The sequence below is a fragment of the Mustela nivalis genome (genome assembly GCF_964662115.1).
Source record: "Mustela nivalis genome assembly, chromosome: 16".
Lineage (NCBI taxonomy): Eukaryota > Metazoa > Chordata > Mammalia > Carnivora > Mustelidae > Mustela > Mustela nivalis.
This window is the reverse complement of record NC_139035.1, coordinates 21,284,190-21,299,790: the sequence shown is the minus strand read 5'-3', so window position 1 is coordinate 21,299,790 and position 15,601 is coordinate 21,284,190. Positions and strand designations below refer to the sequence as shown.

At 36.8% G+C, this 15,601-nt stretch overlaps 1 protein-coding gene across 3 annotated transcripts in view; it reads right to left on the bottom strand.

The window, feature by feature from the left end:
- The window catches only part of HMCN1 (hemicentin 1), a gene marked incomplete at its 5' end in the record, with an annotated part of 468,943 nt that overhangs the window by 248,939 nt on the left and 204,403 nt on the right, over positions 1–15,601 (bottom strand). For all 3 annotated transcript variants that reach the window (XM_082702942.1, XM_082702943.1, XM_082702944.1), the window contains one exon: positions 12,027–12,302. In XM_082702942.1, the coding sequence (XP_082559068.1) occupies positions 12,027–12,302 (276 nt within the window). The remainder of the gene's footprint in view (positions 1–12,026; positions 12,303–15,601) is intronic.

Sequence of the window (15,601 nt, the reverse complement as noted above, 5' to 3'; positions counted from 1 at the left end):
ACATGACTTCCTTTTCTGATTAGGGACATAACTCTAGCTAGTTCTGCTGGTAACCAACTTTAAACATGAAGCTTGCACCAAGAGATTAGGAGAATTTCACTAAAAATGATTTACAGTAGACAGATGTGTTTGCTCATTTAACTTTTCCTTAATTTTCAATTAGTGGAAATGTTAATGGAATACATTTTAACATTTTAAAATCTTTTCCATGCCTACTAGAAAGCTCACATGGAAATGGCCAGGGAGTCCTTCCAAAGAGCAAAGGATGAAAACTAAAAGCCAACCAATTAACCAAACAAAAACAACAAAAGCAGAGATCATCTGCCTGGAGAGAGAGGCAAATGCCACTGCAATCCCAAAGTTTCCAAATGATATCGCATCAATGGAAATTTGAAGAACTGGCTACAACTTTTCCAAAGCAGAATTATTCCTGAATGGCAATAATTCCAATGAATTACGATAGTGGTTAATCTACATGGCAGCTGCAATAAATTTCCTAAGACTTCTGCTCTTGGTATTTTGGCTTTTCTTTTTTCTCTATTGAAGACTGGAGTTGTGCTGTCCAATATGGTAGCCACTAGCCAAATGTCTATTTTTATTTTTACTACTTTCTTGGTTTGGGGTTTTTTGTTTTCTTTTGTTTTGTTTTTAGAGAGGGAAGGGTAGGGACAGAGAGAGAAATAGAGAGAATCTTAAGCAGTCTCCATATGGAGATCATGACCTAAGCCAAAATCAAGAGTTGAACATGTAACCGACTAAGCCACCTAGGCTCCCCTCCACATGTCTATTTAAATTAAAATTTAAATTGTCTAAAACTAGATCAAATTTCAAAACAATTTCCTTTAGGAGCATTAGCCATATTTCAAGTGCTCAAATGCCACATACATCTGGAACAGCACAGATATACAACACTTCTATCATTTTAGAAAGTTCTCTTAGACAGTGCTGGACTAGACAGAAGGTCTGCTGAATCTGAGTGGTCATTTATTCATTGATTTACCAGTAGGTGGTGCATTAGCAATAAAACACACAGGCAAGGACTAAATCTTGAGAGTTATATGCTGAATTTGTAAAAAAAAAATCCCATACCCACACACCAATATGCTTAGGAAATTCAGTTAGCAAAAGAAAGGCATTAATTTCAGTGATGGGCAATGATAAATTTAAGTTAAATTCTGTTTCAGTGAAAAAATGCTAATGGCAAATATGCATGAAGATTTCCTAAAAATTTATAATTTTTATTTTCTCAGTATAAGGTATAAGAATACATAGCAAATGCTTGCTGCCTTGATATTCATTTGAGGTAACTCCTGGTGTAAATTTATATATACATTAACATTGTTTCCATATAATACTGTATTTTTCCTTTCCATAGCAAAAACAAAAATTCATGAATTCAAGGAGCATCTTTGGGTGGTTAGCCAAAACAGATTAACACAGTAAATAAAATTGATAAGAATGACAGTATTTTTAAAATCTTATTCTTACTTAGAAAATCTTTAGCTAAATGATGACTAGCACTGACTGTTACATTACCTTTTCTTTACTGGGCTCTCTTTATAACAATTTTCCAAAATTACAGAATTTCCAAGTAAGAGAGGAAGGGCATTCTTATTTGACTTGGGAAAAAAAGGGGAGGGGGCACCAAATCATAATTAGCATCATTACTTCATGGCATATTAGAAAAATGCTATTAAAGCCTTACAAATATCTACATGTATCTTCTGATCCAGACACAACTATGGCAAGAATATCTTTGACTATCCAAAGTTGGCTATGTACATTCAGACAATGTAATATTATTCAGGGTTAAAAAGAAATGAGCTATCAAGAGGTTTGGGTGGCTTAGTCAGTTAAGCATCTGCCTTCAGCTCAGGTCATGATCCTAGGCTTCTCCGATCTAGCCCTGTTCAAGTTCCCTATTCAGTGGGAAGTCTGTGTCTCCCTCTGCCCTTACCCCTACTTGTGCTCTTTCTCTATTTCTCAAATAAATAAATAAAATCTTAAAAAAAAAAATGGGCTATCAAGCTATGAAAAAGACCTGGAGGAAGCTTAAATGCATATTGCCCAGTCAAAGAAGCCAATCTCAAAAAGCTAGTTACCGTATGATTCCAATTATAAGACATTTCAGAAATGGCAAAACTATGGAGACAATAAAAAGATCAGTGGTTTTCTAGGGGTTGGGGGGATAAAAAGGAGAGATGAATGGGCATAGCGCAGAGGCTTTTTAGGGTAGTGCAAATAAAGAATCTGTATGATACTATAACAATGGATACATGTCATGATACATTCATCCAGAACCACAGACTGTCTAAAACCAAGAGTGAACCCTAATGTAAACTGTGGACTTTGGGTGATTATGATGTGTCGATGCCAGTTCATCAACTGTAACAAATCTATCACTCTGGTGGGGGATGTTGATAATGACAGAAGCTGCACATATGCAGGGGCAGGGAGTATATAAGCAATCTCTGTAACTTCCTCGCGATTTTGCTGTGAACCTGCAACTATTCTCTAAAAAGTCCTTTTTTAAAAAAAGGTTGGTCTGTGAATCACCAGGTTTACACACTTCACAGCACTCACCAAAGCACATACCCTCCCCAATGTCCATAATCCCACACAGACCTGTACCCCTGGGGATAAAAATATATGTTTATAAAAAATAAAAAGTTAATTGTGTCTTAAAAAAAAAAAAAAAAGTTGGGACGCCTGGGTGGCTCAGTTGGTTAAGTGGCTGCCTTCAGCTCAGGTCATGATTCCAGGGTCCTGGAATTGAGCCCTGCATCGGGCTCCCTGCTCAGCAGAGAGCCTGCTTCTCTCTTTCCCTCTGCCTGCTGCTCTTCTTACTTATGATCTTTCTCTCTCTGTCAAATAAATAAATAAAATCTTAAAAAAAAAAAGATAAAAAGGGGTTATGGGACTCAAAAAGGGGATAATTTCATAAAATATACAACACTCACAAAATCAAAAGCACATAAAAGTGGATCTATACAGTACTTAAAAAAAAAAAAAGATTTTATTTATTTATTTAACAGAGAGATACACAGCAAGAGAAGGAACACAAACAGGGGGAGTGGAAGAGGGAGAAGCAGGCCTCCTGCCAAGCAGAGACCAGGGACCAGGACCTGAGCCGAAGGCAGAGGCCCAATGACTGAGGCACCCTTATACAGAACTTCTTGAAGGAAAGACTTATCTGGCAGTGAATTTATGTTGCTAGACAAATTCATTTGCTACCTTAGTTATCTTATCGGGGAAGCAATGCACAGTGTGACTGAAAGAACACTCAGCCTTCAAAGTCCAGTCTGAGGTTCAGAACCTCCCATCCTTCCAGCTGTCACTTCCTGGCTCCCATACTTGCCTTTCTTGACTTCATCACAGCCAAAACTCTGCAGACCCTTCTTATTTATTCTAGCCTATTAGACCATGCCTTTAACCTTCTCTTCTTTCCTTATCCAGCCTAAACCCTACAGAGTATCACTGTAACCACTATTTCCCCCTTGGGTACCTTGGTCTTGTGGTTTTTTGTTTGTTTTTGTTTTGCTGAGGCAACATCACAAAACCACAAACCTGAATGATTCCTCTACTTGTCTAAGAAGAGGACACTGAACACGACAAGAAAAAGAAAATCACACCATCCTGGGGACAGATGTCCCTACCCAGCTAGACCCGCTATGCTCAACAAGCCCACATTGCAGTGTCCTCATTCTTCGGTGGCTTTACCCATATTATTTTTTTCCATCTAAAAAGGCTTTCCTGATTGCCACCTGGGGAATGCTGATTTATGTTCCACTGCATATCTCAGGCACCATCTCCTGTGTGAAGCCCTTCTCAACATCTACTCATCACTGAGACAGAATAAAATCTCCTGGGTATAGTACGCTGGTGAACTTATCACTCTATGTTACATGTATCTACTCACTTAATTTACTTATTTCCTTTCTGATATTGTAAACTCACAGAGGGGAAAGATGCTGTTTTATCCTCATTTATATCCTCAGCAAGGAGCACAATATCTGACATTTAAAGTTTTGGTGAATATATGAATGAAGGAATAAAAAAGTATAAACAAATGAGCAAATAAGGCACCGGCCCAGATCCTTGGTAGACTTCTGTTTTTAGTCAAGGCATTTCACGTGTTTCCTTATTTGTTTCATTATCATGGGGAAAAGTATACCTGTGACTTAGTACTATTATATGGATAGTGCTATAGGATGTACCAGAAAAGAAGATTCAGACATCATAATGTTTACCCATCAGTTCTGCACTCTAAACCAAATGCTCATAACCTCTTTGTGCAGACAAAGTAGTAAGTACTAAGAGCTAATTCAACTTTTATTCATAATAATCAAATATCACAGCCCTTTCTTCACACCTAAAAAATAGCAAGTTACTATGTTTTCCCTGTATTACAAACTCTAATCTGTAGAACAGAACTTATTTTTTAATTGGATAGTTAACTTATAAAATAACAAGCATTAATCAATGTTCAGGGGGAATTTAAATAAAATAATTTCTTAGTATGTGTTATTACATAAATATGTTTCAGACTTGGCCAAAGTGACCCCATGTAAACATTCCTCTTCTCATTCAGACTTCCCACAGATAGGCACACGTGTGATTCTATGTGCTAACTATAGCGTCAGGCACTAAAGACAAAACTGAAGAAAGCTGGGTCTTGCCTTCATGGAGCTTATGGTCTAGTCATCTCACATTCTCTCTGTGTGCTTATTTTGGGGCATATTTATAGTTCTCTCTTGCCTCTAGACTGCTCTTTGGCAGCTACTCTATCAGAACTTAGGGCAAAGGATTTACCAAACTGTTGTGATCTACCTGGTCTACTCTATAAAAGCACCAGAAAAGGAAGGAGTAGGGAGGAATAAGGAATTAAAATTAAGCACTGATTTCTCTAACTCATTGTTATACACAGTGCTGATATTTCCAGAGATTTTTAAAAAACTATTTTTTAAAAGACTTTATTTATTATTTATTTGACAGAGAGAAAAAGATCACAAGTAGGCAGAGGGACAGGCAGAGAGAGGGGGAAGCAGGCTCTCAGTCCCCCGATGTGGGACTCGATCCCAGGACCCTGAAATCACGACCCAAGCCGAAGGCAGAGACTTAACCCACTGAGTCACCCAGGTGCCCCTTTCCAGAGATTTTTAACCCTTGCCACAGAAACCTGCAGACATCTGTAACTTTCCTATTAAAAAAAAAAAAAGAAAAAAAATCAGTACTCTCACTTTTCCATCCATACCCAAGAACCCTTTACTTAATCTTTTTATACTTGTACCTGGATCCTGATAATAGCATGCATTAGCATTTCTGTATACAGTGCAGAACAATGGAAAGACAAAGCTCCGATCGGGGCTTTGTCACTTGTTGGCTTAGTAACTTTGGGCAAGCCAGTAGGGGGTCATGTAACCCCATCATAAGTCAAGGGGGGTCTATATATTTTATTGAGTAAAATTGGATTGTGTTATAACAGAAGTTTGCCCCTAACCATGGAGTCATTAGAATACATTCATTAGATTAAGTAAACACAAAACTTTTCTCTTCATAAAGTTTACAGTCACCATAGGAAGAACTAGGAAAGCAAATACGTCAGTGGAAAACTGTATATTCCTTGGATGTCACTGCAGTGAATACTTGATGCAAAACTTCAATAGATTATTTTGTGTCAAATTTAAAAGCCTCCAATGCACTCCTTATTAAATCCATAGTATAGAAGGCAACAAAAGCCAGTATTTTAACAAAGCATTTTATTCATTTGTGCTGATTCATACTCGGACATCAAACAACCAAGATAATGAATACAATTAACTTTTGACAGCAAGTAATGATTTGACAATTTTCATTTTAAGCATATGGTTTCATCTCATCTAAATGAAATCCACAAAGATGGCACTAGTATACAAAACAAACATATACATGTTTTAGGTCAACTTCCAAAAACAAAAAGCTTGACTAGCAAGACTCCAATGTAACAAAATGTCCAGGAAAAAAGAGATGAGCTAATAAAAAGCAGTTTTCGTTATTCCAACATAGATGTGGACTTCTATAAATCACAGTTTATTCCTTGGAAAATCTTGCAAGGAGAAAAACTGAAGAGATTGTCATAGCTCTTTGGACTATTCAGAATAGGAAACCTAATGTGATTATTAACTGAAATTCTGCAATCATTCTTTTTGCTTAACTGCATTTTGCCTCAGAAAGGATTATTTTATTTTTGAGAGAGAGAGAGAGAGAGAGAGAGAGAGAGAGTGTGTGTGTGTGTGTGTGTGTGTGTGTACTTGCACTCAAGGGAAGGAGGGGCAGATGGAAAGGGAGAGAGACAGCCTCCACACCCAGCAAGAGCCTGAAGTGGGGATTGACCTCACAATACTGAGATCATGATCTTAGCCAAAATCAAGAGTCAGATAGATGCTTAACCGACTGAGTCACCCATACCCCTGCTTCAGAAAGGATTTAAAACAGCTTATTGTGTAACATAGTCCTATAAAATTCCAGACCCTTAAATTTTCAAATATGAATTTACATTTTGATCAAAGTTCTAACTTGACACTTTGGAAGGCATTATTTCTTAATTTATTTTAATTATTCTTTATTTTTATACTTATATTAACTTTCTTAATTATATCTTAATTATTTTAAATATAAAAGTGATAAAAAAATTTATGGAAAATTTAGCAAAGAAAGAAAATATATTACCCATACATAGTTCAATCCTCCAATAAAAGTAATGTGGGTACTCCCCAAAATTCTTAAATCCTATTTACACAAAGTTTTAAAATATTGTATTCCTATTAAATACTTTTTTTTTTAAGTACAGAAAAACATAAGTAAGAAGGTCATTTACAATTCCATTGCCTCCAAAGAAGCAGTGGTCAGTCTCATATTCACATTTTTGTCTCTATCAATCAATTGGGTTTTTCCACCCTTCCTGGCTTAACTGTGGGTGGCTTCTATTTGTTTGTTTATATGTATGACTAACCCGACTTCTGAGTCTTGAGGAATCCCCTTTCAGAAGAATTTCCTGTGTTTAATTATACCATTATCTCCACAGTGAGGAACTGTCATAATGAAAGAAGCATAGAAACCCATTCACATTCTCTCATGCTCATTATGTGACTAATTCAAAGAGCCATCATTTCTAGGATCCGTGTTTTTTCTCAAGGCTCTTCTGGTAAATTGATAATGAGTCTAATGTCACTAAGGGAAATGAGAGTGATGGAAAAGGGCCACTAGAACACTTGCTTCGGCTACTGCTGTACTCAAAATTTCACGATACTGCCAAAATTGAAGTCGTTTAAGTGCCCATGGTCCAAGCAAGAGTTCAAGAGCCCCTGGGAGCATTGGAGCAGCTGATTCTAGGACAGGGAAAGGAATTATCTGATTTCATCTACCTTTCTGCTTCCCAATAAGATAATAAAGAATTTCTTCCCAAATCAGAGGACACGTTCAGATCCTAAGAAGCAAAATAATGACAAATACTCATTGCAATTGTGTTCTAGACTTTAGCGTATCTGAGAAGTCTGACACCGGTCTGATTTTATTGCTCACTTTACAAGATATTGGTTTAGTCTGAATATATGCTTGTGGAGTTTTTTTTCCCTTATACTAATAATTTGAAATTTCAGCTAGGATGTGTCTAGATGAAGTTCTTTCTTCATTGACCTTGCTTGATTTGCTCACCCTGGACAATTTTTGTTTTCCTCTCTAGGATAATTTTCTTCAACTATATCTTTTCCTATCTTTTGTTTCAATTGTTTTTGTTATATACATATATATGCCATGTACTTTGAAGTCTTGAAGTTCCAAGTTCCAGTCTCTGGTTTTTATCTCTGCTTAATAAAAACAAACATATTACTCATTCTTAGCTCTTTTCCTCAATGTTCTGAAACAACTTCTCAAATTTGTGAACCATGTCCATTATTTTATTTTCATGGAATATAAACTCTGCTTTTTAGTTCCTCTAATTCCAACTTGCATTATATTATTGTGTTTTAACCCCAAAGCCTTTCTCATTCCATCACACTGGTAGTTGTCCTGTCACCTCAGCCAGTTTCTCCTTTATCAATAGACAGTCCTGCTCAAAGGAGGATAGGTCTTTTGAAAGACATTGGTGACACTAAACATTTTTCCCCCCAGTCTTGTGAATAAACTACCTTCAGAAGCATCCAATTCTTCTAAGGCTATCTCTCCTTGTTTTGTTCTGTATCTTTTTCTTAGGTCCAGTGTTTTATTATTTTTTTCTCCTGTTTTGTTTTGTGTTGATAATTTTCTGTTTATTCACCCTCAAATTAGGTGACATCAAATCCAGACCCAGTGTCTGTCAACAAAGTGGTCTGACCTAGCTTGATTATTTGCCTACTTCTGTTCTAGTTGAACTGCCTTTGCAGTTCTGCAGTTGAGTTAGTCTGATGTGCATAGCTTTTTGCACAGTTCTCATCTGTTGTTCTGTCTGAGACTATGATGTGCCCCTCCGCTACCATCTCTCTCTAAATTCCCTAGTTGATACCCCTATCAATGTTTCCCCTGTTTCCAAATATTTTCATTTAGAGAGAAACATATATCCAGGTTACGATTCTCTACATGGGTCCAGCTTGCCTGTCTACTTTTTTCTCTCTCTCTCTATTTGCATTTTATTTTATTTTATTTTTAAAGATTTTATTTATTTATTTGACAGACAGAGATCACAAGTAGGCAGAGAGGCAGACAGAGAGAGGAGGAAGCAGGCTCCCCGCTGAGCAGAGAGCCCAATGTGGGCCGATCCCAGGACCCTGGGATCATGACCTGAGCCAAAGGCAGAGGCTTTGACCCACTGAGCCACTCAGGCGCCCCTGCATTTTATTTTTTATTGTTATGTTCAGTTAGCCTGTCTACTTCCTATCCTACATTTTCATTCTGCTTGTTTATCACTATTAATATGTGTGAGGAGATGGCATCATGGCTTCTTAAAGGTAATATTTTCTTTTTGGAGCAAGTATGAAACAGAGGAACAGAGATACATCTTCCCAGCTTTCATGGGAACATAAAAAAGGTGGGTCATTGATTGAGATTTTCATTCCACTGACCTTAAAATATGAACATTACATATGTGTATTTACATCATATATACATATGTATATAAATAAATAAAAACCTTTATATACAATAGCTATAAAATTCCTCCTAAAATTTTTGCCACTGTCCACTGTCACTGGGTTTTAGTATTCTTCAGTTTTGTCTTTTTGAGGTCTTTATTGATATTTTACTGTTAGACAGGAAGAGGTTGCAGCAGCTACAGTCATGCTATTTTAAACTAGAAAATTCTTGCTAATTACATTTTAAAACTACTACCTAAACTTTGAAAAGTATGTATGTTTAACTCTTTAAATTGTTCCAGATAGCAGTAGTTTCCAAACAAACATGTGGAGGTAAAGAAATGTAAATGAGGCTATGAATCAAGCTACACATTCCCATATAAGCAAGAAATTTATTCTTAAAGTATGTATTCAATGCAAGCAATTATTTTACCTTCATGTTTTCTGAAACTGTTTTCTATTTCTACTTTTAAAAACATTTCACTGCATACAAATGAAATTAATTTATAATTTTAGATCCAATGTCAATAGTTGACAAGCCTCTTTAATTCTCATAAATTACAGCCCTAGGTAAAGTAGTTTATTTCATCAACTATCCATAGCTTTGCAATGGTATCTTCAATAGTAAAATAATGCATTCAGATGGCTACAAATTAGCTAGAGCTCTTATTTTTTTATTAGACAAGTGTCATTAATAGCAGACTATAGTTTTGTTAGATTTTTAAAATACCATTTTTTGTCACATTCTATCGTTCAAATGTAAGACCAGCTAGGCAGGCCATAAAATAACACCTCTAAATAGGTTTATACCACTAGAGATTATACATACTAGCCAGTAATCGGGTAATATTGTACGTCTTTTGTATTTATGTTTTGTATGTTAGATCTTTGTGTAAATATCTTACCTCAGCATTTATTTAAATCACTGGATAATAATGACTATTTTGCCAGAAAGAAGAGTCAAGGGCTTCTTTTAAAGACACATCTTTCTAAATAATAGGGTTCATTCTGCAGAACAGATTCAAATGCTATCTCAGAAAACCTTACCCATGAAACTACCTGAGAGGTCTTTTATAAATGCAGATTCTCAGGTCCAAACACCAGGCCTATGGAATCAGAATCTCTAGACATGAGGTTAGAAATCTGCTTTTTAATAAGTTCCTTGGATAATTCTTTATCCATGAAAGTTTGAGAGTTTGAGAATTACTGCTCTAATTGACTAAATTGAATACGAATGCACTAAAAGTTAACCTGGGGAAACTAGGAAGGCTTTTACAATCCCATTCTAAGGCACTTCAAGTAAAGAACAAAGATCAAATTTCAGAAGTCCATTAGCATTTTATTCTATCTGTAAAAAATGGTCTCAAAGTTCTGGTAACTCAAGTTACCACTTGGATAGACTCTAATTATCTAAGCAGTTTACCATGTGGAAATGCAGTGAGCCATTTACAAAAGCAGTGTTTCCCTAGAGAACTCACCAGATCGACCAACAAAAGACACACATTCGGACTGCAGAACATATCTCAACTACCGGTGAGAAAACCAGAATCATTTTGTTAATTCTCATGGTAGTTTCACCTTTCTGCCATTAATAACTATCTCAGGGCTAGCCTTGAGATGCAACAGTCATTCTGTTAGATAAAATCATCTGAGAGTTAATTCAGGCATGTTATAAAGTTGTTCCTAATACCATAACCAAATAGCCAGACACAATCCTGAAGCAATCAGGATCCCGCATCAAGGATTTGAAATGAAATATTCTGTTGAGACAGCAACTGAATCTTTCAGCTTAAGAGTGTAAAACTGCCAAGAGTAACTTATTCATTACATTAAGGCTCTCAGCTGGTCTATAGACATTTAGAAGCAAAATGTGATTCTACTCAAAGAGATACTTTCAAACAGTTCTTGATCTTCATTTAATCCTCCTGGAGAATATATATATTTGTAGCCAGTAAACCACATTGTTAACACACTGTTTTCAGCTACCTAGACATTTAATCTGAAAGACATAAAGACTGGCTTGCCATTATTTTATTGTCAGTACGCACTTTTGTGTATAAGATAAATAAGATAAAACAACCTTGGTAAAATTTAATAAAATTTCATGAAGATGAGAAAAATCTTAAACTTTAGTAAAAAATTAAAAGTAGGGGGTGCCTGTGTGACTCGGTGGGTTAAGCGTCCCACTCTTGATTTCGGCTCAGGTCGTGATTTCAGGGTGGTGAAATTATGCCTTCCACTGCACTCCGCGCTCAGCGAGGAGTCTGTTTGAGATTCTCTCCCCCTCTGGCCCTACCCCCACTCTCTAAAATAAATACACAAAATCTTTAAACAGAAAAAATAAGTAAAAGTAAACTAGTTACACCGGAAATAATACAATAATCAAATCGGGAAGGATTTTTTTTAACCAATTATTAAAACAATTAGAATTTTTTTAAAAAATCCACACGACAGACTGAAGAATTTAAAACTATTAAATCATCCAGAGACCATTTCTATTTATAGTCTCAAAATAAAAGTCTCTTAAAAGGACTAGCTGTGTTTATCTTAAAAAGTCACCTATTTCTGGGGCACCTGCATGGCTCAGTGGGTTAAAGCCTCTGCCTTCGGCTCAGGTCAGGGATAGAGCCCCACATCGGGCTCTCTGCTCAGCAGGGAGCCTGCTTCCTCCTCTCTCTCTGCTTGCCTCTCTGCCTACTTGTGATCTCTGTCTGTCAAATAAATAAATAAAATCTTTTTAAAAAAAAGTCACCTATTTCTTAGTGATGTTTTATTTTCCAGTTTAGCCAGCTTTAGACTATTTAAGATCCATAAGACCTCCATCATTCAAAACAGTAGTTGTTTGGATAGAAGCTATCATTCTCATATAGCCAACTTAAGGGAATCAAGTTCAAAAAAAGAGGAGGAAGACACCATAATTCTGAAGTTACCAGATGCACATACCTTGCACTGTGAGGAAAACGGAAGCAGCTGATGATCCTCCTTCATTGGAAACCACACAGAGATACTCCCCAGCGTCGCTGAACTTCACACTCCGTAGCTCCAAGGAGAGGTTAGCCAAGATCCTCATTCTCGCTGGGTCTGCCTGTCGGGCATCTCTGTCATTCCTCTGCCAGGTTAGATTGTAATCCACTGCACTGAGGACGAGACATGTCAGAACTGCTCTTTCTCCAGGAGGGACTGTAACATTATCAGGCACTTGGATGACTGGAGGGGGCTCTGTGTGAAATCAAAACATTCAGATCAAGAGACCTAACAACAATTTTGCTCACGTATAGAAGCGGTTTAAAAATTTATTGAGTACGTATTGAATATCTTATAGGGAAGATGCAGTACAAGAGAATGTATTCATTAATACACATGTCTATGACCTGAAGAAAATTATCATTTAATCAAAAGATTCTTAAAAAGTAGTGCATGTTATAAAAAAATAAAATAAAATAAATCTAATTTTTATCACATTTGCCAAATACTGTAGTTGTCAATGTATGCCTTTAATTGAAGACTTGAATGTTCTCTAATTTAAATTTTAAATTAAATTTTAAAACATCTTACTATAAAAGTGAGCAATAGCACTGGGTACCTATAACCTGATGACACCATGCAAAGAACGTGTTTTTAGTTCCTTTAATCCTCAATGTAAAAAAGAAAAAAGTAGTGCTTGTTTACATACCAAAGCATACCTGAGTCTAAATTTATAAATTATAGATGTGTAAATCAAAAAGGCATGGCAAAAGGATATGATTAGACTAATTTTGGATTATAGTGTGAAACAAATTTTTGTCTGAGTTTTGAAGAAAGTAGCATTTGTGGATTTTTTAAAATTTAAAACTACTTAGTGTTTTAAAGAAAAGAGGACACAAAGAATGGTGGACAATAGTATACTAAGCATGATAGCATTAGCTTTAAGGAGAGTTACAGTCTCATTAAGAAGACACAGTACAACAGCAGTGTATGACATATGTTTCCCCAGAGGCATGAGGAATGTCTTGATTTAAGAAGGTCAAGTTAAGGGGCGCCTAGGTGGCTCAGTAGGTTAGGGCCTCTGCCTTCAGCTCAGGTCATGATCCTAGGGTCCTGGAATCAAGCCCCGTATCGGGCTCTCTGCTCAGCGGGAGCCTGCTTTCTCCTCTCTCTCTCTCTGCCTGCCTCTCTGCCTACTTGTGATCTCTGTCAAATAAATAAATAAAATCTTAAAAAAAAAAAAAAGGTCAAGTTAAGAGTTGGCATAGACCTTTAATAAAATTGTACACATAAAGCCATGCACACAAAAGGTATTGAGTAATGCATGCACATTTCAGATATGGTTAAAACCCATTTACTAGTTAAATATTTAGCCAACATTCTAGAGAGAATCACATATCACTCTAGTTAGGTTTGAGAATGAATACAAATGCCCCTCTAAAGGACACGCTGCCTGAGTGCTGTAGCAAGCCACTACTCAGCAGTTATACAGTAATAAAAACTGTGCTGAGCTATGCTCGCTGGAAACCCACAGGCCTGTTTTAGTTTAAATAGGAAAGAGCATCTGATATTCAAGATCAAATTTTATTCTCCTTTACTGAAAACTGTTTATAAATGCAGATGTATCAGAAGCCTAGAGAAAACCTGGGAGCAATATGATAAAACCATAGTGGTCATCTCCGAGGGATAGACATGTGTATATTTTCCATATTTTTCTTTGTATTTATCTTGTTTTCCAAACATTTTTAGAAGAGTAGATGCTATTTTATTTATTTTTTATAGATGCTATTTTAAATTATTATTTAAAAACAAAATTTTATCATTTTGATTTATTTTTAAAATATTTTATGAAAATGGCTAGTGGAATCAAGTAGAAAGAGTACATGACAAAGTTAGAAAGTTATGGAGTCTAACTGGGCTTGACACAGAATATATGAGATGCTTTGTTAAATTTAAATTTCAGATAAACAATCAAATAATATTTTAGTATACAGGTGCACCTGAGTGGCTCAGTGGATTAAGCCTCTGCCTTTGGCTCAGGTCATGGTCTCAGGGTCCTGGGATCGAGTCCCGCATCAGGCTCTCTGCTGAGCAGGGAGCCTGTTTCTCTCTCTCTCTGCCTGCCTCTCTGCCTACTTATGATCTCTCTCTCTGTCAAATAAATAAATAAAATCTTAAAAAAAATTTTAGTATACATATGTCTCATGAAATTATTTCAGACACACTTATATGAAAATCGACTACCTGGGCATTCCAGGTTTTTATTTGCCGAATCTGGTCACTATAGGCTGCCTGGTTCTATCTCTAGGTGTGTGACCTTAGAGAAGTTGATGACTAAATTAGGTTATCATTTTTTTTTTTTAAAGGAGGGAGACAGTAGGGATGGGGGGGTGCAGTGGGCAGGGAGAAAATCCTAAACTGGCTCCACAACCAGCATGGAGCCCAGTGCTGGGCTCAATGTGAGGCTTAATCTCACAACCCTGAGATCATGACGTGAGCCAAAATTGGAAGTAGGATGCTTCACTGACTGAGCTACCTAGGCACGCAATTAAATTAGGCTATCTTAAAGACCCTTTCTAGTGCTAATGCTTTATGATTTATGATAGCCACCAAAGACCTGAAAGTGATAGCAAATGGTATGTGTTCACATCCTATCAAGATCTTTCTGAAGGCCACATGATGTTTTGTATGGTTTTCTTTTTTTCTTTCTTTCTTTTTTAATTTTTTTAATTTTTTTGTTCTTCTGAAACAAAGTTCTTCAACTTTGGGGGGATTTTTAGAAAATGGGAAATCTCACTGTAGGTATGTTGGGTATGCTGGGCACATGCCTACATCCTTCTTGAGGACCAAGGCACTCATTTCCCCAGCTGGTTGGCTACACATAGCTCATAGCCAAGGCTCCTAATCTGCTCAGGGGAAGACGCCCTGTCCACGGTAGCCCACATCCAGGGACCACTTCATGAGGAAGCAAAGGATCAGCTCTCTTGCCTCAATTCAGGGCCATGACAGCTCCAGAATTCCCTGTGGGTCAGCTAAGGTCCTAGTAGTGACTACAAGACAGTTTAACTTCTTCCACTTCTGTTAACTCCCTTACAGGTGTTTCTTCCTAGAAAACTCCCCAATGACCCTCTTGCATACAAGCCCTGGATCATTGTCTAATCCCTCCTCAGACATAAATCCAAAAAGGTAAAATGCCAACTTTCTAACAACATAACAGGTGGGATTTGAAATAATGACATACAATTTCATTGCTGCATAAATAACTAGAGATAATAAGTATTATACACACGGAAATATTTACACATGCAGGAATAAGTTCTGCAAGGTTGGATGAAATGATGAGGGAGGCTAAGATAACAGAACGCCTGGCCTGGTGCTTGAAGTCAGCCCTTCCTAAGTGAAAGGGTTGGATGACTAGGCTAGACTGAGGCTAGAACAAGAGAACCAGAGATGGAACCTCAAAGCCTCAAAACTGAAAGAAGAATGACAAATATAGGCCTTGTGGCATTAGGTAAAGATTGCTGGAAGAGAGTGCAGGAATCTTCTCACTCCCT